Below are 27,606 nucleotides of genomic sequence, written 5' to 3'. Positions count from 1 at the left end.
ATATAAATAGCCAGATTGAATATTTACAGGCAAGGTGCAAATAGTTGGCTGTTGGCTATGTACACCTGGGTGCTTGTCTCTGCCTTTCTAGCCTATATACATTCTCATGTAAATAGCTGCATTGGCTATTCTGCCCTGGGTGCAAATAGCACTGTTGGCTACTGACACCTGGGTGCTAATAGCATCTGCCATAATACAGTCAATATTCAGTAATATACAACACATTTTGTATAGTTGCAAACAAAAGATTTTACATTCTTGTGAAGTCAAACTGTAAAATGATCAAAACAACTTTAAGTTATGACTCTTGTGCTACAGTACATCACTATAACTTATATCCTCATAATACCTCTGCATTGTGCTTATGGCTCATTTATTGACAACATACAGTGTAGTCTCAGGAAGTATGTAAATATCTGTGACGCCGTTCAATCTGTATTCCTCCAGCAATCACTGAAGAAGTGTATTCTGTGTGAAGACACGTAGTAATGAGAGAAATGGCAGGTCGCCGTCGCAATCAAGCACCTTCGAAATTCCTGTATGAAGCAAGATTTGACAAAACACTGAAGTACTGAGTAGACTGAGGCTTTGAAATGTAAAGCTGAGGGACACTTGGCATCCAGATCATCTCAGGTTCGGACCTGTATGTAACTTCTAACATAATAGTGTTAAGCTGAGACAGTTTAAACTGTGATAAAAGAAGACTTACAGTTGCTACAGTGTGGAAATGATGCATTTCCACATACGATTCAGTACAAGTTCGTCTTTCCAAGCTCTCTTAAACCTCTCAATTTGACTTTGCTCTTCTCTAAAGATGTTTCTCCATCCCATCCTTCTTTTCTTGTTCTGTTTCTGGTTGGATGAGCGTGTCATTGGTATCTGAAGTCCCGCTGGCTATTTTCCCACACTGGTTTTCTTTTTGGGGTGTTTCTGTGCAATGCCGTAAGGCACATGAGCAGCGATGGTGCCCATCTCAGCTGCTCCCTCCACATGAAACATCTGATCATCAAAGTAGATGTGGGGCCGGATCTTCTCTAGCATGGGGCCCTTCGGTGCCCCTGCAAGGAACAAGGCCTCATCGATCTCCAAGCCCCAGGCCCTGAGTGTCTTCAGCGCCCTGATCCCAGAGCTGGCTGCGCTGCGAGCTGTGACCAAGTATGTTCGGATTGGACAGTCCAGGCGCTGCCCTTTAGCGTAGAACTTTTTCTGGAGCTTCCCCAGAGCTTCCAGGAAGCCCTTCAAGGGACCCTGCCAAAGAGGAAGACAGAGACTACAATAAAGCAGAGAAGGTGAAATTTTACATGCAATGTAAGGAGCTCACCAACATTTTGCTGCCTAAATTTATGTTAGAGGCATTTTTTTATTACAAATGACAAAAAACTAATCTCTACTATTCTAACTGTACTGATTCCATCAATGATTATTTAGTGTAAAGGATGGTGTCAGCACACTTGCGACTGTTCAAGAGAAAATGTCCAAACACACTTTTAGTGAAAATTACATACATGATCCAGTAGTGTGTCCTCGTTGTCCCTCTCATGCTCAAAGAATTTGTCCAGCCCGTGGGCCTTGAAGATGCGCTCGGATTCATCAGAGAAGAGAACAGCATCACCATCAAACGCCACCCTCAGCTGGGACTCTGATACCTCTGTCATCTTGTCTGTCATGAACATGGTTGCTGCAGCAATGCCTGAACACAAAACGTGGACAGAAAGATCGATAAGAATAGGTTCAACAATACAAAATGTAGTTGAAGGCAGTTAAAAGGAAATGGTGGTTTTGCAAACTCCACTTCCACAATTCTGTTTTACTTCACTCCATTGTATTTTATTTTACTTCACTCCACTTCACCTCACTTCACTTTACATCTTTACTTCACATTGTGTAACTTACTTCACATACTTCACTGAATTGCACTTCACTGCAGTGAACTTCACTTCTTCATTTCACATTACTTCACAGCACTTCACTCCACCTCTTTGCTTCACTGCACTGAATTCCACTTCTCACTTCCCTTCAATGTACTGCATTTCGATTCACTTCACATAACTGTACCTCACCTAAACACACTTCACTTCACTTCTTTACTTGACATTATTTGACTGCACACTTCTTCACTTCACTTCACATAACTGCACTTTACTACTTCTTTATTTCAGATTAATTCACATCACTTCACTTCCTGCTAGAAATGAAAAAAAATCAGGAATGTTTTCATGCCGTTGTTACAGCTATAGTGCTATTTAAAAAAAAAACACTCTTAGAACAGACCTGTGATGGCCTTCAGCTTACAGGAAGTATTAATGGCTACGCAGCTAATTAAGACCTTTCAAGCAAAATGTCAAGGACGCTTCCTTTGTTTGTGGGAGGGGGGATTGTTGGTGGGTGTGCACTTCCCACAGAGTCACTGCATTAGTGACATTAAGCCTGTAAGTCACATGAAGAATGTCCCTGAAGTCACCTTGAGGGGTGTGTGGCCACGCTGTGATCAATCAGCATGCCAATTAATTTTCCCCTCAGCACAGACACACACACACAAAAACTGTGACAGTAGATGCAATATGTTGTTTTCCGGTTCTGATAGCTAGAAAATCTAAATTTTCAAGATTCTGTGTAAATCAAGCTAATAGACATCTTGTTTGTTTTAATCAGTTGGCAGGATTTTCAGTCTCCTCACTCTATTTCAGTACAATTTGCTTTTTGACAACAATAATAATGCAACATGAAATGTGCCGCACTGAACAAATTTAAACCTTTAGAAGCGGTTGTCACCTCAAGACCTACAAATTTCACATCAGTATGTTCTGACTCTGGCTCCTTGTCAGCGGAGCATATTAACATGTTGTATTTCTTTGGCAGAGAGTGGCCCATATTTTCAAATACTGATATATATTCAGAGCCACAGTCAGAGCGCTACTGGTATTCCCCTTAGTGTCTATTTTGATATGCCATGACGTGCAGGAATCCATCAGGAACATATAAAGAGAGGAAATAATCAATATGCTAGTTTATGGTAATGTCCCTGCAGCACTGGAGAAGACGTCAGTCACTGCTACTCATTATGCAAACAGCAGAAATATTCAGAGCGTATACTCGCGGCTCCCTGTGTGTGTGTTAGAATTTAATAGCATCCTACTTACATACTTTCCATTTAAAATGAAGGCAGCGTTGATGTTTTATTCCATTTATCTGAAATTATATATTTGAAAAAACAAACTGCCAATGGACTTTTCAATCATTCCTCCTTTATAAGTGCAATTATAATCACAATGATAACAATAAAGTTAGATAGGCATTCTTGAAGCAAGTTTTAAGTCTGCAAATATATTTAAGTACAAGAATTAAATGAAAGGGTGGGTGTCTGGAAGGCAGGAATGACATTTATTTATTTCAAGGGACTTTGATTTCATAATGCCACATTTGTTCCCCAGCGTTTTTTATTTGTTATATGCAAATGAAGCGGGTGTGGTCATCTCTCTGATTCGGCTCCAAAGCAGGAAGACCGAACACGGCCTCCAAGACTGACTCACGCCAGTTTGACAACAGTTAAATCAGGGTGCCAGAGCAGGCTGCCAGGAGACAAACCGGGCAAGAAAGCCACCCCCGTGCTGTACTGCCTACACTCTCTGTTGTCAACTAGGTGTCCGTCTCCATGCCCCCTTCATTTGCATATAACAGTTTGAAATAAAAGGAGCTGGGAAATAAAGTAGCATTATGAAATAAAAGTCCTCTTTCACAGGCATATATATTTATTTATTTATTTTTATTCCCTACAAACCCTGCAATGTTGTGACTGTGACGTCTCATTTGTGATGTTTTTTTAACATCTGCATGCACACTAGTATTCTGGTTATAGGCAGGTTAGGGTTGCAGTCATGTGTTTTGTAAATATGAACATCATACTCTGGAACATCATACTCTGCCATGTGCAAAAGTGAATCCTCAACTTGGTTTATGTATCAGTTGGCAGTAAAACAAAATATGATGATGTGAGCATGATATACATTACATACTGAAATGTCTTGAGTATTGAGTCTCTTCATGCCACTTTCTACTTCTATTTCACGTTGTTTCAGAGGTAAATATTGTGTATTTACTTCTCTAGATTTATTTGATACCTTTAGTTACTAGTTACTTTGCACATTTAGATTGCTTAAAGGTGCAGTATGTAAGAACTGGTCACCAGCAGAAATAATAAATCAAACAAAGAGGAGGCAGCATGTTGCCAGAGTAACCACTAACTGCTGATAACTGTAGCTTGCATTAGCAAGTTAGCTTAGTTAGCTGTGCAGCTAGTGGTTCTATTATCAGCTGACTGCTCAGACAGGGAGCTTGGGGCACCGGGAGAGTGTTTACACCACTGGCACAGGAATTTGAAGCACCCAGAAAAGGAAGTTTTTAAGCCTGGCAGGAACCCAGTGGGGAATGTTGCTGCACTGGAACAGACACCTCAACTCTTCAGAGCACTTTTTAAAGTTCTCCAACAACTTTGATAAATACAGGCCCTGGATGAAGTCAAAATCTGGAAAATGAATAATAATAATAAAAAAAAAACCATCAAAGCAAACATCATATCCTGAATGTTGTAAAAAGAAAAAAAAACATGTTGAGACTGGGACAGACCTGGGACGGTGTTTGCTTCAAAGCCTACGCACTGGTACAGTGAGTAGTGAGTTACAAATGTTTCTGTTCCAGTCATGTTACTTTTTGGCTTTGCTGTGCTGTAGCTCATCTTTCATTCTCAAGTAACAGACACCTTATACAACTACAAGATCACTCAGAGAGCGCAGACCTCCACCAACAGCCAACAGTCCAGACAGCTACACAGTCTTTCCCAAATTATAGTGTTATAGTGTCCCTAGAGGTATTTTGGAGTACTGCAGGGGGGTACATGAGAATGTTTAAATGTTAATTTAAAAAATCTCAATCATGCATAATCCCTAAGATTATTTTGTCATAGTTACCGGTGTTACAGTTGATCTTTCTACTAAATAGGGATGATCGATTTCCAGATAAACAACAATAAAATTCCTGAAAGTGAAAATTATTTGTGTATCTGACCCATGCTTCAGATCTGCTCCAAAATTTAATGGATTCTTCCTTCATCCATGCTGCAACCTTCCACCAAGTTTCACAAAAATCAGGCCAGTAGTTTTTCAATAATCCACAACAAACAAACCGAACAGAAACATAATGTCCTTGGTGGAGGAAATTAGACTTTATCTCCCTCATCTGTGTGTGTATGCATGTGTGTGCTCACCTTCAGCCAGCGCCTCCCTGACCTTCTCAGCGTCAGCAGACAGGTAGAGATTGGTGTGCCAGGCCTTCAGGTAGCCAATCGGACTGCTTCCTCCCGTCATACAAAACCTCTCGATGAACAGATCTGTGGACAAGAGGAACAAACAGCGACACAGTGTTTAGCTTCAGTGTTAAATGTCAGCATTACAGATCATTTACAGTTTTGTTCTGTGTGTATTTATTTGTATCTGAACAAACCATGAGATACGGAAACAAAACAGAAAAGTTCTTATACCTCCTGGAAGCTTAGGCTTTGAATTTGTCTCAGAGGTCACAATGAGCAATTTCAGGGGGTGAAGTGGAGGGTGATGGGGGTGGTAAGGACAGAGTGAGAGGATAAACTTACAAGAGGATGGGAGAGGGTCCAAAGAGGGGGTTAAGTAGGGGGAAAAGGGGACTGCAGGAGGGCCAGGGCTGTGCACATGAGAGGCAGAATGAATTAAGACTGGTGGGAAAGTGTCTGTTTGCATTTTGGCTGAGGGAGGCTCTTAAGTCGCTGTGGGCTGATCCAAAGAGCAGCACAGAGACGGTATGCAGAGAACGAGGGGAGACTGATATTAGGAAATCAGATCCATGATTACAGAGCCGTGCAGGTAAAATGAGCTGATATTTATGAGGGAACGTGGAGTACAGATGATGGGGGACCATTAGAAAGGGCACAGGAGTAAAGTAATAGACTAATGTTGGGATGAAAGTGTGATGGAATGAGTTTGAGAGGCCTTGAAGGTGATAATAGGATGAGAAAAGGTGGGCGACACTCGAGATAGATTGAGATATAGTAAAAGTGAAGGTTAGTGTGGGTGGGAGATTAGCGTGCTGATGATGAAAGGAGAGCCTGCAAGGTGAGGGCATTTATTTAAAGCTTAACTAGGCAAGAAATTTGACTTGATCCACATTAAAGATGACAGACTTGTGAGAGACAAATTTTAAAAAATAAAATTATAATTGTATGTCTTCTCCAAGCAGCCACTTTCCAGTTTACGTACATGTCTGTCAGACTCAAAGTGTATTTTTTGTCTTAATGGCTAGATATAAGTTATTCTGATGATATGATTCCAATGAATACATTTTTTTGTATTGATTAATAGGGGATTATCATGGATGTATTAACTAATGAACATCATACAGGGCTGGGTATCAGTCCTCAGTACCTTTAAGGTGTCAGTTGAAATAACCCAGTGCCAAAACTTCTCCAAACGATACCTGCATTCAATACTTTTGGTACCCAGATCTAGAAAAAAAAAGGCTATTTATATGCCTTGTCTTTCAACCAATCACTGAAAGCATTCTTTGTAAAGGAGAACCTTTGAAAAAACAGGTATCAAATGAAGTCATCCATTGGTATCAGTCACTTTGAGGGTATTGGTAGTGGTATCGTAATTTTTTAAATGATACTCAGCCATAATGCTGTACTTGATTGTGTGAAGGAGGGTGCCGTCTAATAATAAGAATAATTAATGAGCAGAATGGATGAGATGGAAGAGTGAAAGCGGATACAGTGCCAGTACTATGTACTCACTGTCTCATCCCAGTCAACATGCGTGTGAAATCTGGATTCGTCAATCCATACTCATGGCCTTTTGAGGTCACGATGATCTTTGACCTTTGATTTAATCCTTTTAAACTTCTGTCTGACCTTTTGTCATAATTGCTGCATCTGTCCTTGAGTTGAGACCGAAAACATGATAGTCAAAGTAATGTTTAGGTCACAGTGACCTTTGCACTTTAAGCACCAAAATTGAATCAGTTCATCCTTGAGTCCACGTACAAGGTTGTCATAGGCAACTGGACTTGTTTAGGATCTTGAAGAACATAAGCAAGTCCAGTTGCCTGTGATGAGCTTTTATGAATTCCATGACCTGGATGACTGAGAGTCTTCTCATTCTTGAGTAAAAGTTTGAGCCAGATATAATGAAATTCCCCAAAGATGGACCTGACATATTGAGCTCACGAGAATGGGACGGATGGATGGACATATGACACAAAAACATGATACCTTGCCCCCACATTCAAAAAAACACAGTAAAAGTGCCCTCTTGGATGCCCCTAAAACATGATAAATCCCTCTGGCGTGGCCCAGTGTCCAAAACAACACGATATAGTTCCCTCTGGGTTGCCTTTCCTAAATAAAATGTGGTAAAGTGCATCACGACCTTTGGTGTATTGATGCAGCTGGTGCCCTCATTTTTTTTTTTTTTTTTTTTTTTTTTGCCCTTGCCCCTCAGACAGTCTGCCACTGGTGCCTTCTGCCAGAGCTGTGACTGATGCAGAGGCATAAAAATTGTCAAAATTGATGCAGCAAAAGCTGACATATCCTGACATTCAGTTTGGTTTAAGTGACACACCGCAACAGCTGTATCCTACATTTCACATAATGCAACCAGGCGTCAGGCATTTTTAATGAACCATACCTAGCTCACATATTCCTGTTTGTCAAACCGCATAACCTCAGATTTTAAAACACTTTCTTTTATAAATTTTTTAGTGTCCAAGCCCAAGGAAACTCTGATGACATAACCAAGTTTATTTTCTCTGACTTAAACGCTGAACTTTCTCTCTCCAGAATCATAGAAGACATTGTACAACTGTTGTCTCAGGCTGTGGACTACTGATGACTAGTAAACTTAATTTTTTTAGTTTTCTGTTACCTTACTTCCCTGAGCTCCCCTGATATCACATATTTGTGATGTGATCAACATGCAGCAGCGCAGAAATGAATTTTTGTTTGTGAAGCTTTGCAGTGTTACAGCAGAGTTTTAGCTATTTTTGTTTCACTCCAAGGTTTTCATGAAAATGAACTGGAAATGGTAATGCGGACAACTACAAAGGGTGTCCTGTTACTACAAATAAACACAAATGAAATTCTGAAGTCAGGCATTAAACTGGTGGGAAATTGTCTTAGTGAAACAGTGGAAGATCAAACAAATTCAATGTGATCTTATGAGACATTTTCATCTGTACTAATATTTGATTTTTATGGAAAACTATTTTGAGATTGGAAGTCATTATTTCTAGATTAGTTAGTCATCTTTTGAGAAAGTTTCTCATTATTTTGAATAGTCATTATTTCAAAATATCAGTATTTACAAGACCTTTTTTCATCATGTTAGCAGGAATTGACTTTGTAGCTTTTTTCACATATAGATGTTATATCTCCTATATATACACTAGCTTTACAGTTGTTGTTTTGGATACTAGACATTGGTTACTTTTTTCTAAATAAAACAGTGAGCTTCAATTCGTATCCAACAAACTAAAACTTGTCCACATCTCATCTCCAGCACACCATGCTTTATTCACTAAATATTTTCATCAGGATGCTAACAGGTAGCTTTTCCCCAACAGCCATTTAATGAAAAAGAAGTACATATAGGTCATAGTTTGTAGAATGAGCCGCCATCAACGCAAAGTCTGAGGACTCGCAGGACATTTGGTGCCACATACACACAAAAATGTGATCTTGTGCTGTGGTGCCCAATCTTTTTGACGAGTAACCCCCCTCAAAATGGATCAATGTCCCCTTGCAGCCCCTGACATATGTTCAGTATGTCTATAATTTGTGAGCAGAGGAACACACAAGTAATTTTTCCCTTCAAGCCTCTCAGACTGTTGATTTAAGTAAAAACTATTAAATATTTTATGGGAAAGGAAGACAGCATTTGCACTGTGATGCAACTGGATTTGTGAGATCTTGTGAGAATCCATCTTGCCAGTCTTCAGGTTATCCATTTGTGTCCACATGAAAAGTGGTGCAGCCAATCAGCATCCTAGGAAGGACTACAGGCAGCTACAGGCGTAGTTTTGGTTTTTAGGTGTGACAACATTGATAAGTATTCATGAAAGTGTCGATCTGATTAGCTGAAGCTAGCCTGTGTTGGATGTGTTTGACAGATGGTTCATCCAGTCATTTTTTTTTGGGTGCCTGCCCTTTTCAGATTTCTAAGGACAACTTACTGGTTCTGTGCCACAAACCATCTGGTGTGTCAGGTTAAGAAAACATTAGAGAACATTCAGAAATAATCTTCTGAATAAACACTTTAAAGCTCCCATGAAACAGCAAAGTAGTGCTTATTGTTTCACGTTTCCTGTAGTGATTGGGGTTTACAATAGCCAATAGCGCTGTGCGTTACATGCCACTCCCTTGCCATGCTGCTAAAGTGGTCAATGGATGTAGAAAGGAGAGCGGTCCTATTAGCTGACTCTTCCTGGACTGAGAGCTCTGAGTGACCATGGCTAGATCAGCCACGAAAACAGCCTCGGAGGCCAGTTTGATGACAGGGAATAGGCTATAGTACCAGTGTGGTTTTCTTGCTGGGTTTGGCTCCTGGCACTCTAGCTAACGGAGCAAATGGAAGTTAGCGGTTGGATAAGCTATCTTTCCATTAGGAAACTCAAAAAAACATTTCATTGCATATAAATATAGTGTATGCAGGATGAGCCACCAGTTTTTCAGTTTTCCAGAAAAACACTAACTCTGAAACACTTGATTATATCTACACAATGACTTTTTTGTCCTTGTTGGACCAAATGCTGGCAGAAAGATGCTGTATGGTGCATTGTATATCTGATAAAAACACTTCAACATTAATTTTGATTCATGGGAACTTCAAGGTTAAAAGTTAAACCTGAATTGTAGTGAGACAGAGCTCAATCCAATGTGAACTTTCCAATATGTATCTGATGTCAAGGTCTTCCTGTTATTTGGATTGGCCACAGTGCAAAGTTGAGCAGTGCAGTTTTAAAAGAAGTAAGAGTTATGGAAACAAAGGCAGACACAATATGACTCATAAAGAGACTAAAGGCAGATGGAGATGGAGACTAAAAGAAACAGAGAGACAGTGTTCTTCAAACCCCCTAAGTGATCTCGCCACCATTCAAAGAACCAACTGTCTTCTAAATGGTTTATTTAGCTTTGTAGTCAGGCCCTGGTGAGTTTGACCCCCCCACCATGCTGTACTGCATTATATCAGATCTCCCAAGCGTCCCCTGCCTTTTTGACGGGTGCCTCAGCGTGGGAGTCACTCAAGGGAAAATCTCTTCACTATTGATGTCTTTGTATCTTTATTTTTCTGCTGCCAAAATGTTTTCATATAAGCTATCTTTGTATGATTTATTTGCTTGTTCAGAAGATCTGAAACATGGTAATAGGAAAGCAGGAAATCAGCAGGACAGCAAAGACGCTGCTGTCACATCAAAGAATGAGCAGCTTCATCGTGCAGTAGCAGCTAGGTGTGTCCATGTAGGACATTATGCACATTGTGTGTATATATGAGGTTGTGCAGTGGCTCGAGTTTTTGATTTCCATAGAGAACGATAATGTCATCACATGAAATCTCAATTATCTGCACGCAGCGGAGCACATTACAGGACCTGCCAGTCATCTTAGACCTTGGGTCCAACACTCTCAGAAATAAGGGTTCTGAAATGGTGTTTCCTGAAGGACTGGGATTCTACCCAGAACCATTTGCTTCTGAAGAATTTTTTTTTTTGAGGAAAGGGTTCATCAAGGGTTCTTTTTAAGACTATGGGTTCAATTAAAAACCCTTTTCATCAGAAGAACCATTTTTGGAAGAAAGAGATCTTCAAGGATTGTTGAAGGCAAGAGCATTGAATGATCAGCACCCTTAAATATTCAAAAGTTTGCCATGTTTCAGATGGTATTTTTTAAAGTAGATGTATCTGGAATTTCCATCATCAATTCATTTTACTTGTGTTCTTGTGTTTTTTCCTCATCTGTAGAATACAATATGGTTCTCTGGAGAACTCTCAGAGGACAAGAAGGTTATATGGTGTTGAAAATTTTTAGCTCCCCCTGGCTTTGTTCTAGATGAAATCCTGGGAATACAAAGGGTTCTCAGTAGAGCCCCCTAGGTGAGTTCCACATAAAACCCTTGGAATATAAATGGGTTTTTGGTAAGGCCCTGTGGGTGGGTTCTAAATGAAACCCTTAAAAGGTGGAAAGGTTCTGGATAGAGCACCCAGAGACTGTTCTGGGTGGAACCATTACATCATACAAGGATTCTCTGTTGAATCTCTAAGGGCCCTTTTCCACCAAGTTAACCAGCCCACATTTCCACCTGATTTGAGTAGAACCATTGTAATCAATAATCGACAGAAGTCGCTGCACCACGCACAGCTACCTGTGAAATGTGACACACCCACTTTGGTTCCCAAGGAAAACCTGCTACTTTTTGGTTCCTGCTGGGAACCAGCTTTTCGGCTTCCGGACCAATTTATTTTTTTGATGGAAATGCTCAGATCAGTTCGAAATTAGATGCTTGGACCAGAACAGGGCTGGTTTGGTGGAAAAGGCCTATCATAGGGGGTTCCGGTGAAACCTTCCACAGATGGTTCTTGGTATAACCCTTCATATTGTGTTTTAAGTAGAAACTCCTGAAAGGGTTCTACAAGAAACCAAAAAAGGTTTTCCTATGGGGACAAGCCAATGAACCCGATGCGATATAGTTTATTTATAAGTGTATGACGTATTTATACAAAGTAGATGCAAGAAATTGCTGGAAGGGACCTTGTCATTCACAGCAATGCAATGCTGTAACTGTAGCCTATAGTCGCCCAGTCATCCACATGCAAGGTGACAAACAAATACTTGATCGTGCAGCCACTAAAAATAGTAATGTAAGCAGCTGTTGAGAGATAAATGAGTTTCTGGATGTCTCTCTGAGGAACCCAGATTCAGTTTCAAATGTGAAAAGCTACAGAGCAAGTTTCTTTCTTAATCATTTTTATGACTGTCACCCACAGAGAACCGACACTGGTCGACACTGCAGGGATGATGTTCAACAAGCCTGTGCAGTATCGCTGCTACATCAGAGAAGCTGTGTTTTCCTTTAGTTCTGTAGGAAAGGTCCCAGGTCAGTGGACTGTTTGAACGCATCGGGCCCCTCACACTGAGAGCCACCAGAGAGATCTAACATGGAGGCATCTGGAGGGTCGTGTGTTGCTTTGGTGGCTCCACTCAGACCTGTTTTTGTTTTGGGCCTCGTGGATTATTCTTGCTTCCCAAAGGAGGTAATCTTGAACTCTGAGGATATGAAAACATCTGTAGAGCTGAACAGGAAGTGGTCTGTGAGGAAGATGTCATCAGAGGGTCTGAGAGTTCCCTGGGAAGGATCCAGTCAGTCAGCTGTTCATACACTTTGTTGTTTGTTTCTCAGCTGAGTTTACGTCAGCCTCAGTATCCACACAAAGTTGGATTATCTCATTATATCGATGCATGTCTTAACATCTTACAGTCCAAGTTACATAAGGATACAGTTTCATAATAACACAAAGTCACAAAGCTGCGTTTCCATGTGAAGTACATATGTTTAGTCCCAGGAACTACTTTTTAAGGAACTAAAACTTTTCTTCAGACAGTTGTTGTCTTCATTTACATTGCGGTCTAAAGACCTGCGAAGATTAGGAAAAATCCACTGATGTGTGAAAAAGTAACAGTTGTTGCTGCTAGATTTTGTCCTCAGCATAATTGGTTTGCGACTGCAGACTGTATAACAGTGGTGATGAAAATGAAATGCTGCAAGCACTCAACCAATCAGAAATTATAAGTGCTGCAAGCCCCAACCCCAAACTTCCTGTATTTCCAAAGCAAGGACTTTTGGGGAGGTAAAACAACGTTTCTGGAACTTAACTTTGACCGTGGTCCCTGCAGTGGAAAAGCAGTCAAAGAATGGATACAACGAAATACACTAAAGAACCAAGAACCACTCATTGACCATGGTTTTCTCTTAGCTTTGGACATTGTAGGAAAACCTTATAAATACAAAACTTTCCACTTCACTGGATCAAATTCAGTCACTCCATGAAGTGTATTCAGAGATAGACACTGTCTGTGACTGTTGCCATAAAGCTCCAGCCTCTTCAATTCACATGACGTTCTGAAATATTCTGAACATTTTCAGAAATTCTACTTGAGCAATGCACATTTGTCACAGGCACAGTATTGTTTGGAATACCCCCTTTCCACAGGAGTAACTCCATTTTCAGCGCTTTTCTATACATCTTATGAGCCTTTCAGACACAAAGTGACAATAGCACTGCTGCGCTCTGAAACCTATTATTTTCAATGGTTTGCAGCACACAACAGAGGCTTGCTGCTGCGCAAAGCAACATGGTGCATCACATTGTGCACAGCTAAATGAGCTTCCGCCAGAAGTTCAAGATCACTGCACCCAGCGACCACATTGTGTCTGAAAGGGCCTTTATAGTGGAAATGGAAATGGAAGTCACCTGTCGCCCAATAGCCTGACACACCAGATGATTTGTTACACAGGAGCATCTGGGAAGTTGTCCTCAGAAATTGTGTGGAAAAGGGCAGGGCACTTCCAAAAAGTACTTGGCAGGTGATTGGATCAATCATCTATCTGTCACCATCAATCAAGGACTAACTTCAGCCAATCACATCAACAAACCATACAATGTAATGTGAGAGATGAGAAACAAGAATATCATTTCCATCGAGAGAAGCCTTCAGTCCCACATTTGCTCTTCTTTCACTGCAGTTCTGATATAACTAATGCTGTAGGAGCATCTACACTAACACAAGACAGACAGTTGATTCGCTTCTGTCTGTTGTCACATCAAACCACTCCTTCAGCTTCCAGTAGTGTCTTCTAGGACGCTGATCGGTCCGTGGTTTGGCTGCAAGCATATAACTTGAAGCCTGGCAAGACTGATTCTCGTGTGATCTTGCATGATCTTGAGACTATGAGTGGATCCTCCTCCATATTTGACAAAACAGTGGAAACCTGTGGAAATCTGTCGCTATTACACCTGGGAAATGTCTGCACAAAGTAACTGACCACATCTGCCTTCTTTGCTGCCTTAATATTTTTCCTTTTGGCTCATATTATTATTTGTACTTTTCCTTCTTATGTTTTATTTTTCCCGTTCTATATTATTTAATGTATATTAGATATTTATGCAGAGTTTTATTATAAGTGGCAGGGGTGTCTATGTCCATTTGGCTAAATGGAGAGTGAGATAATGATCTTGTCAAACTGGATTGTCGTAAGTGTCTGTGAGGGTTCCTGAAATCTGATCTCTTACTAATGTCTCAATGGCATGAAGCTATTTACAGCCATTCTGTCTGCGGCATTGTGTCTTCTGACTGTGCCACTGAGGGTCGCCTGCTGCTTGAGGCCACATCTTTACAAATAAATCTCTGTTAGACTTACTGTGATGGTTGATGGTGTTGATGAGCCGGATTCCTACATGTGCATGGTTGTACGTCACCAAAACAATGTCAAACAGCTCTTCGCTTTGTGGGTAGAGCTCCCGGAGACGAGTGTTGACTGCCTCCAGGGCCTGTCAGGGTACAGCAACAGTCAGCTAAGAAGCTCAGGACACCAAGAAAAACACAGTCAGATGTTCAATCTGCCAACAAATGTCAGGATATATCTATGTGACTTTAACCTTGACGAAGGGGAAAGCGGGTCCTGGAGAGAAGGGCTCGTTCTCGTGTTCGATTTGGTATCTCAGATACTCCTCCACTCCTTCCTGCTCGAACACCTTCTGCTCCCGCTCAGTCCGGAACAAGACCCGGGATGAAACAGCGATGGTCACTGCGTTCTCTGGCTTCGGCTGCAGAAAAAGAGAGAAAAGACAGAAAATTCTATGATGATGAGGAGCAGAAGGAAAGGAAGGATGAGCGAGCAGTGATGACCCATTGGGATGATGACTGGAAAACACAGGGGGAGGAGAGGTGGATGAGTCTGTTTTTACCTGTGGTAAAAAAGTGACCCTGCTAATAATACTTTGAATGTTTCCCTTTTATAAGTTCATGCATATAGAATTGCTGCTGTTACTTTTTTTACAAGACACCTCATGGTCAGCATCGTTAAAACTTCATTACAGCTCTTTACATCACAATGCATGCTGGGCTACATGCAAAAACATGTGATGCATTTCACTTACTGTCATGCCTGTTGTCTGTTGTAATACCATTACAACATCTTAATTGTCTTAGAGCTGCAGCAAACTGTATGAATGGAGATGTGTCATTAGTAGAGTAGTGTCATCTCTAATCACAGGATAAGAAGACTATGCAGGTATGGTCACATGACCACCCATTCCCCAGTGCTTCATTCACAACAGCAGCAAGAATGCAATACAGCTGCAACAACTACCTGAGCACAGCTTAGTCTGTTCCTTTTTTCAACTCTGTACAAAATTAATGGGTTGAGGAGGGGGCTGAAGCTTCAAGACCGCTCTCCATGTTGCAAATATTTGTTCGGACTGTTCCCTTTATTCAGGAAAAAACAGCAAAACCCTGCCACCAATACCTCAAAGAAGATATATGTAAGAGCTTTAGTTCAAAAATCGACTAAAACTAAAATGATGTCAAGGACCTCGCAGACATATCTACTGAAGTTAGCATGCTAACTACCACTGTGTACCCCAAGAGGTGATGGTGAGTCACTGTAGAGTCCAGTCTGATCTCAGTCCAAAATGAGAGGATGAAATAGTAGCAATGCCCCGAGGAACAGACACCGCGTTCAGTGGTAAAGAAAGAAGTGACAAGAGAGAGAAGCTAACAACAGTTGGTGTTGCTTTTCTGTGCTTGAGAGAGCTCCCGGCAAGTAAGGGGAGCTTGATGCAGAACTCATAACGTGTCCTCTAGACCGGTAGGTAAGCTGTTTATGTGAAAGCTAGCTATAGGTTATAAAGGTAGCTAATTGTATAACGCTTAAGGTGTTAAAGTTAGCAATTTGAAACAAAGACTTATGGGAGCAACTGTGTGTTTCCCTGTTTCTTACAAAAGTGGACACGCTCCTGATGATATGCTGCTCTGTTTGGAGTATGATTTCAACAGGTGGACAATGTACATTCTGTAATAGTACTGAAGTCATACAACTTCTTGAAGATGATAAACCTCAAATTAGACAACTAATACTTTAATGAAAAACTGTTTTTTACAATGTGCCCAACCCATATGCTGTGGATTGAAAACACCTGCAGAAATGATCGAGTTAGTAATGCTGTTAAGTGTAAACAGTCATACACTGGAACACAAAAGACACCTTTTTGATGTAACTGTTTTGATCTCTTTAATAATCGGGGCTAGTAGAAGAGTAAGAAGAAAAAAAGTCAGATTACCTTCCCCTCAACAACAGCAAAAATAAAAATAAAATACTCTTCCCTTCCCCTAATAAGTTTCATAAACTCCCAATCTCACATAGTCAGACCTACAGTATAACCACACTTAGTTTTAACGTCGTGTTAGCACTAAAGAAAGGTCTACCACCAGCCTACATCCTGTGTCGCAGACTCTACACTCCCTCATACTGTATTGGGTTGGGTTGACAAAATGTCAAACTGACAAACTGCCCCAGAATTACTGTGAGCTGCTAATTTCTTAGCTAGTTAGCACTCCAACACCCTTTAGTAGTTTAAATTATGTGTTCATGTTGGAGATAGTAGTTAAATTATACTGCATAAAACTGAAAGATGGTTCTAATATTTTGTCTGCACGCACTTACAGTATATCAGCTGGTCGCTGCACAGTGACTCACCAAAGGAACATACAATATCAGAGCTTGTGTGTGTGTGTGTGTGTGTGTGTTTGCGAGAGTCACATTTAAGACTTCTCCGCAAACTCTGTGCTACATTACACAGCGGCCTCATGTTGCGCTCATGTTGCCTAATGTGTGTGTTTACGCTCGGGCTCTAGCTTGTGGTGGGGGGGGGCGGCATTCCTAAAGGGGCAGCCGGCATTAGTGCCCACAGCGGACAGCTGATCATATCTGGGGGGTGGGATGAGACGGCTGAAGGGGCAGAAGAGGGGGCTAACTCAGTTACAGTACAATAATACGCTTGTGAAAGTGTATTTGAGTGTTATAACAGTGCACACAACTTGTAAATGTCGCCCTGAATGTGCTGTCAAGTGTATCACATATGGGTACAAGGATGTTTTGGTTCTATTTTTCAAAAGAGGCTCTAAATCAAGCATGTTGCCTGAAATAATCTAATGATAAAATAAATCTAATCTAATAATTCCAATAATCAAGATAATGTTGAATATTTTATTTTACTTCATTTTAATTTTGTTAACTAGTTATTAGTACAATTCGTTCAACTTTACTGGAAAAATAAAAGGCAAAAGCAGATAATGGCAATAAATAACACTGCTTCTGGGTTAATATGTGTCAACATTCATTCTGTGTTTGCCGTGAACGTAGGAATCTGTGTATTAAGACACACGCATGTTTGTGTCTGTGTCCTGATGGCTGCATGCTGGTAAATAGGCCACAGGCTGACAGGGGCACTGAGCCACTGTCCCTCTATTTAGCCTCATTCCATCACAACACCAGCGCCTGCTGACATGTTACCTGTATTAACACACACACACACACACACACACACACGTCACCTTGTCAGGATTAATCCTGACCCACATCTAAGCAGATTAAAAGTTAAATTTGATTAAACATAATACCATTTTAACATTTTTTCCTGTCTGCAGAGGTCTCTTTTCTGTGTCCACTGACCTGAATTCTAACTCGTGTTTTTACACATATAAATACAACCCAAATTCCAAAAAAGTTGGGACAGGAGCATGTCTCCCACTGTGATACATCACATTTTCTTTTAACAACGCTGTAAGCATTTGGGCACTGAGGACACTAATTGTTGAAGTTTTGTAAGTGAAATTCTTGCTCATTCTTGCTTGATATACGACTTCAGGTGCTCAACAGTCTCTGTTGTCGTATTTTCTGCTTCATAATGCACCACACATTTTCAGTGTGAGGCAGGTCTGGACTGCAGGCAGGTCAGTCTAGTACCTGAACTCTTCTGCAGCAAAGTTGCACTGTTGTAACACATGCAGAATGTGTCTTGGCATTGTCTTCCTGAAATACGTGGACGTCCCTCTGGATGGCAGCATATGTTGCTCCAGAACATCAGCCTTAATGGGGCCTTCACAGATGTGGGGCAGTAACACCAACTATGTCCTGGTGACAATCTGGATGGTCCTTTCTTCTTTAGCCTGGTGCACACGATGTTCATGATTTCCAAAAAACAATTTGAGATGTGGACTCATATGACCACATTCTCAGTCTTTTGTTGTCCCTGTCCCAACTTTTCTGGAACGTGTTACTGGAATCAAATTCAGAATGAGATCATATTTACAAAAATATTTACCAAAAATTGAATATTAAATATTTTGTCTTTGTGTTACATTTAATTAAATATAAATACAAATACAAATACAAAAATTATTTACATTTTACATGTTGTCCCAACTTTTTTGGATTTGGGGTTGTACATACGTATTGTTCATACAATATGTGTATCTTTTGTCGTACTTTGTCATACATTTATAATCACACATATGCTTTCACATTAGACTCAATCAATTTGACTATGAAGAAAAATACGAGGTTAACTGCTTGACACACATCACCTTCCTGCAGGCTTTGCCTATGTGGAATCATATACAAACACAGACGTGTGTAAAGGTAAAGTTTGTACCACACACTGATGACCTTAGCTTTGTTTTGTCACCAGAGGGAGAGGCAGCTTCTCCACAGGGTGCATGTGAAGGTTGTTGTCAGGACAAAACTAAATGAGCACACAGGACCTTCAAAAGTTCAAGAGTCGGGGGAAGGTAGAAATAATATTTGTGCGCGAAAATCGGCTAAATGTGGAGCTTTGCTTGTAAAAACTGCTTGAGTGTTTGGTATAAAATGTCAATATCAGTGCAGCTGTGCTTTAAGCACTTCTGTGTTACTTCATGACATCATTCAGGGTGACCCACTCTGAGTGCTGAGGTCAGGGGAATAGGCTACTTGTTGCTATGACAACAGGATCCAGCTAATGCTACTTAGACCATTCTTTCTTTGTAAAATACAGGACAAATATTTAATGAGTGCACAGGAGTTAGCACCATGGGTTGTTTTGGGGGAACATTTGCATGTGTGGAGGTGAGTGCTGGAATTAAAATGGCTAAATCCCTGCAAAAGAAAAGGCTATACAATTAGCAACCAGATTAGGGTTACCCGTAGATTCCACTAGGCATGACACATCCATGCCACTGTTTTGATTTGTCCTCTGGCTGCAGGTCCCACCAGCGGTGTTTCAGCAGTGGCGCATTTTGACCGACTGATTATGTTTACTTGCTCAGATTTTGTTGATTTGGTCCTCTTTCCTAGCTTTTTGTGCTTTTACAATGGTTCGGCTACATAGTTCAGCAGTTTCTTTTCTGTCTGCCTTTATGATCAGTCTGCACAGGGTCTTTTATTTTGAAAATTAAATGGATTCTCTCTGCTTTTTTTGCGTGTGACTTCCTTCCTCCTTGGAAGGTTGTTGTTGTTGTTTCACGTGGTGACGTTTACTTTGAAAACAGTACTAAGACCTTTGAAAGCAGTGTGTGAGTGTGATCATTTCATCCTACTGTAAATCTTTATCTTTTTCTAACTCTAACCAAGTTTTTGTCCCTAAACCTAATCAGACCTTAACCACACCTTTGTCACATTACAAAACATAATTAGTTAGTGCAACATGCACAATGCAGAAACAACACATGCAAGTCTTGTGAGCTTGATAAATCTAGGATTACTATCTCTAATGAAGACATGACCACAAACAGGAAGAAGGAAAACCATCTGCAATAGTCAGCCAACGGCAGGCTTATTCCAACAGCCCACTTCCTGTGATGCAGACTACCAGTGACTCAGCAGGTGATGAAGTTTTTAAAAAGTAAACTTTACTGCAGTGGTAACAATAGCAAACTGGGTCCCCTCCACTTTCTGAATGGTAGCTTTGGTAGTTAGCCTAGCTTGCAGTTCACAAGATTTAGCCCCAGGTTAAGAGAGCTGAAAACTTTCATACTGGTACAATCATGGCACATTCCAAAGTGGGCTAACCCCAATTTTAGCCAAGGGCTTGCTGGAGCAGGGTTAGCCCCAAGTTTGTGGGGTTATCACCTGAAAATCAACTAAACCCACTAAATCCAATGTGAAACAGGGCTAAAAGGATTCTAAAATGTTCACATCATTTGCAGTACAAATGGACATTTAACTCAGAGCTAGTAGGAGAACAGTGTGAATCATCTGGGCTTAGCTCAGCCCTGGGCTAACAGTATGTGTGTGACAGGTGGCTAAGAGATCCCAGGGTTAACTTAAGAATATGGAGTGTGAATACCCCTCATGAGTGATGGGTCTTTCCAAATATTCAGTGTCTTAATCGTTAACAGGACATAACCAATGCTATGTGGGCTTGCTCAAAAAAGGAGGTAGAAATGTCAGTTTGTAAGCTTCACAAGGCTAGCACGTCTTCCAATCAGTAAGATACCGTGGAAGTTAAGCAAGTTAGGTCAACCAGAGGAAACTTACACACTGCTTCCTCAACTTTAGTATACTCTTTGGCCTCAGATGCTCACACTCTAGGCGTAAATTTCATTTCTTTTCAGCCTATAGCAGAGCACATAATCTGTCAGCTCATGTTAAAATTCAAAACTCAGAGGAGCATGAACTTACAAATCAAAGAGCCACAGCTTTCTGTGGCTGTGTAGTGATCAGACCACAGCATGCTGGTTCATTCGCTCAGTGCAGCCAGTGACTATCCAGCACAACATGAATCAACATGACAGCACACGTGACGATGCATCAGGTCGGGTTGTTGGTTAGTAGAGTGGGCGTGTCCGTGATCATGCAGGCACATCGACAGCCGTCACAGAGGAGGTTAAAGGAAGGTGAGAGGGCAGTGGTGATGGTCATTCATTATAGCCATGGACACAACCTTTGACCTCACATGATGATGGGACATACTTACGAAGAACACGCCTCCCTCCACCTTCCGGGCTCGTCTCCCTGTCACCTTAGCAAAATGACAGTTTGTTTTTATTCAGCGGGTATTCAGAGATCATTCATTTACAACTGAGTTTCATTCACAATCCACCCATAATTACTGTTATCTGTATTTTTGTCTTGTAAAGAATATTTCAAAGGTGTAATACACAACTAGATGTAAGCAAACAACTGTTTGTTATGTTAAGACAAAGTAAAGGTATATCTTGTATTGAAGCTAAACAGTATACTGAAATACATTCTTAAAATTATGTAACATAATCTTTATATATATTTGATCAGCACTGCTTGGTTTCACAGTTTGATTTGAGTTTTGAGAGACTCCATTAGAAACCAGAGCCAAAATGGCTGCCACTTGGTCACAATATATCTCATTTTAAAGCTAAACAGTTCACTAAAATATGTTCCTGAAAACATTTTAAGCAATAAAAAAGCAGGTAGTAAAATAATCTTGATCCATATTTGATCAGCAAAGCTTAGTTTCACAGTTTCATCTGAGTTTTGAGAGTCTCCATTGGAAACCAGAGCCAAAATGGTAGCCACCCTGATCACAATATACCTTGTATTAGAGCTAAACAGTATTCTGTAATATGTTTATTAATTTTTTAAAGCTCGAAATAAGCATTGTTGTAACATAATCTGTATCATCACAGTTTGATGTGAGTTTTGGGAGTCTTTGTTAGAAACCAGAGCCAATATGGCAGCTACCTGGTCACATGTCTTGTAACAGTTAACTAAAATATCACAGAGCAATGTAATATAAAATAAATATGATTTGATCTGACTTCTGTGAGCAGTGCGTGTTGAGATGACATTTTTTCCTGAAGCTTTATTAAGTTCATGAATTTGTTTTGGTCTGTGATGCTGGTGATGCTGATACAGAAGTAAATTGTATACAGCACCTTCAATTTTGCATAAAGACATAAGATAAATATTTTTTTGCAGTGCCTGACAGCCAAGCCAAGTTTTCCCCATATAGTTGCACAGAACACAATGACGCAGTGTGCTGTGTATCTTTGTGACTGCTGCTCAGAGACAGCCTTGCAGATGTACCAGACCTTTGCTGCAGCTTATCCATTAGAGTCATTTCACTCTATGAATAACGTGTCACCCAGTCTGGGAGTGATCCCAGAGTCCAGCTCTGTGCTGTGATTTGATCCTGGTAGTGTTAACAGCCTGCCCTCTCTCAGTGGGCCTCCAACCCACTGGGAATGCATCGATCACAAGGTTTCCCCCCTCGGGAACCCACAGTAACACACACAGTAATCACCTCCTACTCATTGATTTGTATGATGGAAAAGATTATAATTAAACCTACTGGGACTGATATTTACACCTTTCACTCATGTGCATTTTATGCGCATTTGGGGATTGCAGCACCATTTATTGTCCCATAAAGCACAAAAAAAGAAGTTGTCATTGAACCTTCCCCCTCTTGTTTTTCCCACCCTCTATATTAATCCTGTTGAAGCTCTGCCAGATCAGCAGGACTGGTATCTGTGCATAACCCAGATCCATGAGTCATCTGTTATTTACATATCTGAGGCTGTGAGACATCCCTTCTGTCCATCCAAGAATAAAAGAGGAGAGGTGGAAGGGATGTCCAGACACGAGACAGACAGAGAGAAAGAACAGAATCGGTGCAGGGGAAAATAAAGAGGTGAGGGTGTGAGCAGAAAGTGGCAGGATGGGTGCAGAGGAGCAGTGAGGAAGGGGGGGGTGACTGATATTTATAGATAAGTAAAAGGCCAGTTATGATGCCGTCTGCCCAGGCCTTGGCAGATATGGTAACAGAGGAGTGTGACTGAACCCTGCTAATGTTACAGGGTTGTCTGCGATGAAGCCAATGTTGTTCTTTTATTAAAAATCATGTATGAGCCAGGACGTGACAGAGACATCTGATGTAATGTTTGTTTAGCGTTACATACTTACATACTTAGAGTAAACAGTTTTTGATCAGTGCTTCTTCCTGTGTCTTATACGAGTCCCTTAAAAAGTTTAGTTTAGTTGAACCTTACTTGTGTACGATAACACGAAGGGTAATAGGCTATTTTTCTGGTGTCATGCCAAATGACATTTCAAATGATCTTACTAACGTCACATGAGCTGTTAGATCTATCTGATCAAACCAGAACCCTCACTAACAACTGCAGGGAGAGTGTGTATTTTTGGAGCTCTGGGCCCTTGGAGCAATAGGTGTTTGTTTTCGGGATAATGGGCTGTCGGTCAAACTTGCTTTCGGTCCAATGGGACATTTTTTGAGCTTTGCTGTTTCAGAATAACTGAGGCCATCAGAACAATCAGCAGTCCAAATGAAGCCACCAGTGGTCCGTTTAGAAGACATTAAAATAAAGAAAAATATGATCAATTGATCCTTTATCTGACTGAGGATTGTGGAAGTTAGAACCTAAGGCCCTGACCACAGCTCTGAAATATCAGCAGTCTAACTGTGCTTCATAGCGATAAATCCATGGCGCTGTCCGTGACGCTGAAGCAGCAAACAAATTCATAACTGCTTTTTTCTCTCAGTCCCGCCCTTTTGTCTGTTACGTGTCAGAGCTGTACCCTGCTTCACTATAGCTTAAATACATGGATAATCAAGACAGAGGTTACATTTATGCTTTACTGTTCAACTGTTTTTTTTTTTTTGTAAGCTAATGATGTGTTCCTTGGCTGCTACTGTAGGAATTAAACTAGTTAGCCTAACATGCTAACATTTGTGGCATACAAACACCCTGTCCACTCCTTTCACTTTTGCACATATTGCTTTTGCAATATTCTGTTTGTTACCTTTCCAGTCTTTTGTTTGTTTGTTTTTTGGTAATTAAAAATACTTTATCACCTTTTCAAATATGTAAGATTAAGCCAAATGTATCTCACCTACAGTCCTTAAGTCATTTTCCCCTCTTGGTTCTCACCATCAGATTCAATGTAGTTTACATGGAACTGGGGTTAATTTAGTATGAATAGACTTGACCATTTACTGTAACTAAAATTATAAAGGAATAAAGGAAGTATTTGATTAGCACATTCAATTATTATACCTTATTTATCTTTTATATTCATTTCAGGTTTTATGCTTAAGGGTTAATTCCGTCCCTTGATGTTTGAGACAGTTTGGACTTTTATTCTAATATTACTGTAGGAATAAATGCTTTTTTGAGGTAAATAAAAAGTTTAAATTGTCTGTGCTAGAATAGAAATATTAAGCCTATGATATGTTAGCATGTACAGTTCCACGTATCTGTGTTCATCAACAAGCTACAAGGAAAGAGACATTTTTTGACATATATTTAGCATCTAGTAACAAATATGAGAACACAGGAAACACTTTGAAACGTCACTTTTCTTTACCTTTGCTTTCACTTTACATATGCATCATGCTAAGAAACACCTAGTTTAATGTGATGATATCTGTTATATTTTTGTGTTGTGACAACAAGCACAAAAATCGATGTGATCGCAGCCACAACTTAATTCACATTACCATTCATTCAATTCAATAAAAGCCTTATAATCTGTGTGGTCCATTACCTCTGATGAATAATCACATGCAGTATATACTAATGCTGTTACCTTCAGATGTGAGCACAGTTAAACCCCCAGAGTGTACAGAGTTTCAGATGTTTCAGAGGTGGATCTGCGTTGTCCATTAGGCCAGTGTCATATCCTTATTACAGGATTGATAGTTAAGCAGTAATGGATGTTTACAGTCTGAAAATACACCACTGTGGCCACACTAATCCTCAAGCAGCAGAGATTACTCAGCTTTTAGCTACTTTTAGCTCGAGTACCTTGCCCTCGGTTTGCTTTCCTCACTAGTATTTTCTTCTTATAAGGCTTTCTCACTCAAATGTGCTGTATGTTTTTATTTATAATTGGAGTAATTCTGTTTTAGAGCCACTCAGGACCATGTAGCCTGATTCCCAGAAAATGCTGGTGCGTCCTGTGCACTATGTTAAAATCCTGCAGTGCTATAAACAGCATTAAGCCACTGCCACTCAGTGTTTCTATTTATCTTTTCCTTGTCAGCTTGGACTTTTAACCTTTTTCAAACTGTTTGACTGTTTATTTCTCAGACGTTTCTCAGAAGCAAAGTTGCAGTGGAGGCAGAACAATATTTAAGCAAATCATTTTGGGGGAACTCACAATAAGCTTTATTAGCTTCGAGCTCACTTTCTCTGAGGAACATCTGGAGAGTCAACTTAAATATCCAGTTGTGGCACTGTCAGTGTCACATGATCCAGTTGTTTATTGCAGCCTACAGTCATTTACATCCAGAATATTTAAATTTATGATTGATGATTGTCCTATTAATCAGCTATGAGTTTAGTTTTGTGCACATAGTTTGTCATACACTGTAAAAGATCACACAGGAATTTAGTGTAATCAATTTTCTCATTAACTTAACATTAATATACAAGTTTTATCTATTCAAGTTAATTAAATTTGAAATTCCTGATTTTTATTTTCAATACACTGAAAAACTTATGAAGACAAGTTCTTAGAACTTTAAGTGTTTTAATTTGAAATGATGAGTTGAATGAATGTAGTGTACAGAGTTCAAATAACCCATTAAATTAAGTTTATAAAGAATCATGATCAGCATATTAGCAGACTTCCCAGCATGCTTTGTTTATTGTTTATTGAATTCTTACAAAATTAACATAACAACTATAATAATTTGTCTTTTCAAATTCAATCAACTTTATTTTAAAGCAACCAGCTTTTAAAAGTTAAAACAATAGTATATTTTCAAAGTGTTCATGAAATAGAAATAAAGTGAAAATAGTGTAATTAAATGGATAAAATCAGATTTAACTGAGCATTAAGACCAAAGTCCAGTGAAAAAAAAGTAAGTGACAACAAAATAAAATGTAATCTAGACAATAAATGATGTAGGTTGGCTTGTTAGCCTGTCCTCTAAAATCATAAATAGCATAATAATTAATGATTTCTGAAGAAAATAAATTAACCACTCTCAAAAACACAGTGCCTCTTTGGCTGCTCTGCTCATTCCACTTTAGATGTTTTATGTGTCTACTATTAAAATTCCAGTCATAATTTGAAGGAAGGGTGTAAGAGGAAACGCCGTGGCCTCAAAAACTCGGACACTCTCTCACCTTGTCTAACCTCCGCCCCCACATTTTGAAGCTACGCTTTGAGCTGCACGTGGGCGACATAAACATCTGACTCAAAAAAAGCATGGACGGACGGATCTAGTGAAGGAATGCGTTGCCGAGTAAATACCTTAAGAGGAGGCGTTCGCAACCTGATGATGTGGAAATACAAGCGTCTGAAAAGACACATGACACAGACGTAGTGACATTTATGAATGGTGGGTGACACTTACTGGTTTTGGCTTGGTGGTGAGGCCCAAGTGGTCTTGATCAAACTCTTCTTTCTCTTCCCATGATTCTCTGCTGTCCCCGTTGGACGAGGGGGCGACTTGGAGCTCTTTGACCTGTCCGCTCATCACCTGCACAGGGTCCAGACTCATCTTCACCATAGAGAATCCCCCTCTCTGTGCTCCCAAGGGCGCCCTCCAAACCTCCCCTCACTCCTCTACCTTTGATAAAGACACAACTCTGTCCTCCAAAATCAAACAAACAAGTGTCCCGCAACCGTCTGCAGCATTTATCGAGATACTCCTCTCATTGATAACCGGGCTTGCTACAGTAGCTTGCACCTGCCCTGTGAAAGCAGCCGAAGTGTGAAGAGCAAAAGTGCTCACTCTTCTGTCTCCTTTTTATCCTCAGGAGGATTATTGCTCAATGCGTCCAGTTCCAGAGGACATAAAAGACATTCACAACCTCATCCTCCTACACACAGCCTCTCTGCATGCATGCACACACACCGTCACATATACAGCCTGTCCTTTGTGAGTGTGTTTCAGGGCTGTGCAGTGGTCCATCTGCTGCTATCTCGGTCTCACTCTCTTTTCCACACTCAGTGTCCCCTTCCCTCCCTCCCTCCCTGTCCCATTCAATCACTCTCTCAGCTCCCTGGCTTCCTCTGTCCGGCCCTCTGACCAATCGCGGCCCTGCTTCCTTATTCAGCATGGCTCCGCCCCCACGCTGTTGACAGTTCAGTTTGGCCAAGAGGCTCATGGGACGTTCAGGCACACACACACACTAAGTACACAGCAAAAAATAGCCAGCGTGATGAGCCGTTTAATCTGGTGGCAAATCAGCATTGTTTTTTTTTTTAATAAGCAAAATGTGCTGAGATCATTTTTAACCCTTTATGAAACAAAATAAATGTGTAAAACAGTTGGCAGAATCTACGCTGATTTTGTTTGCAGGGTAATTCCCTATCACTCTTATCTGAACATGGTAGGTTTAAAGGTAGAATATGCAGGATTTGTCAGGTGCTGTTGAATCTCATTCCCAGGTCATTAAATACAGAGCGTCTGGGTTGGCAAAGCATCTCAAACACAGCAAAATAATAAAAAACATAAGAAAGTACAGGCAAAGTGAAGAGT

At 40.4% G+C, this 27,606-nt stretch overlaps 1 protein-coding gene across 2 annotated transcripts; it reads right to left on the bottom strand.

The window, feature by feature from the left end:
* Window positions 1-27,082, bottom strand: nt5c1aa (5'-nucleotidase, cytosolic IAa). Of its 2 annotated transcripts, XM_084739290.1 has the most exons (7): window positions 26,476-27,082; window positions 21,088-21,132; window positions 14,731-14,898; window positions 14,493-14,622; window positions 5,261-5,383; window positions 1,506-1,690; window positions 1-1,248 (listed from the first exon to the last, which is right to left on the bottom strand). In XM_084739290.1, exons 1-7 carry the CDS (start codon window positions 26,629-26,631, stop codon window positions 895-897), a joined length of 1,161 nt encoding a protein of 386 aa, XP_084595416.1. In that variant the 5' UTR covers window positions 26,632-27,082; the 3' UTR covers window positions 1-894. The 2 variants fall into 2 exon arrangements, with proteins under 2 accessions (XP_084595416.1, XP_084595417.1); XM_084739291.1 differs by lacking the exon at window positions 21,088-21,132.
* Between the last annotated feature and the right edge of the window lie 524 nt (window positions 27,083-27,606).

Source organism: Lutjanus erythropterus, chromosome 16 (genome assembly GCF_056507025.1).
Source record: "Lutjanus erythropterus isolate fLutEry1 chromosome 16, fLutEry1.hap2, whole genome shotgun sequence".
Taxonomy (NCBI): Eukaryota; Metazoa; Chordata; class Actinopteri; order Lutjaniformes; family Lutjanidae; genus Lutjanus; species Lutjanus erythropterus.
Note: the sequence above shows the minus strand (reverse complement) of the source record. Positions and strands in the feature narration are given on the sequence as shown.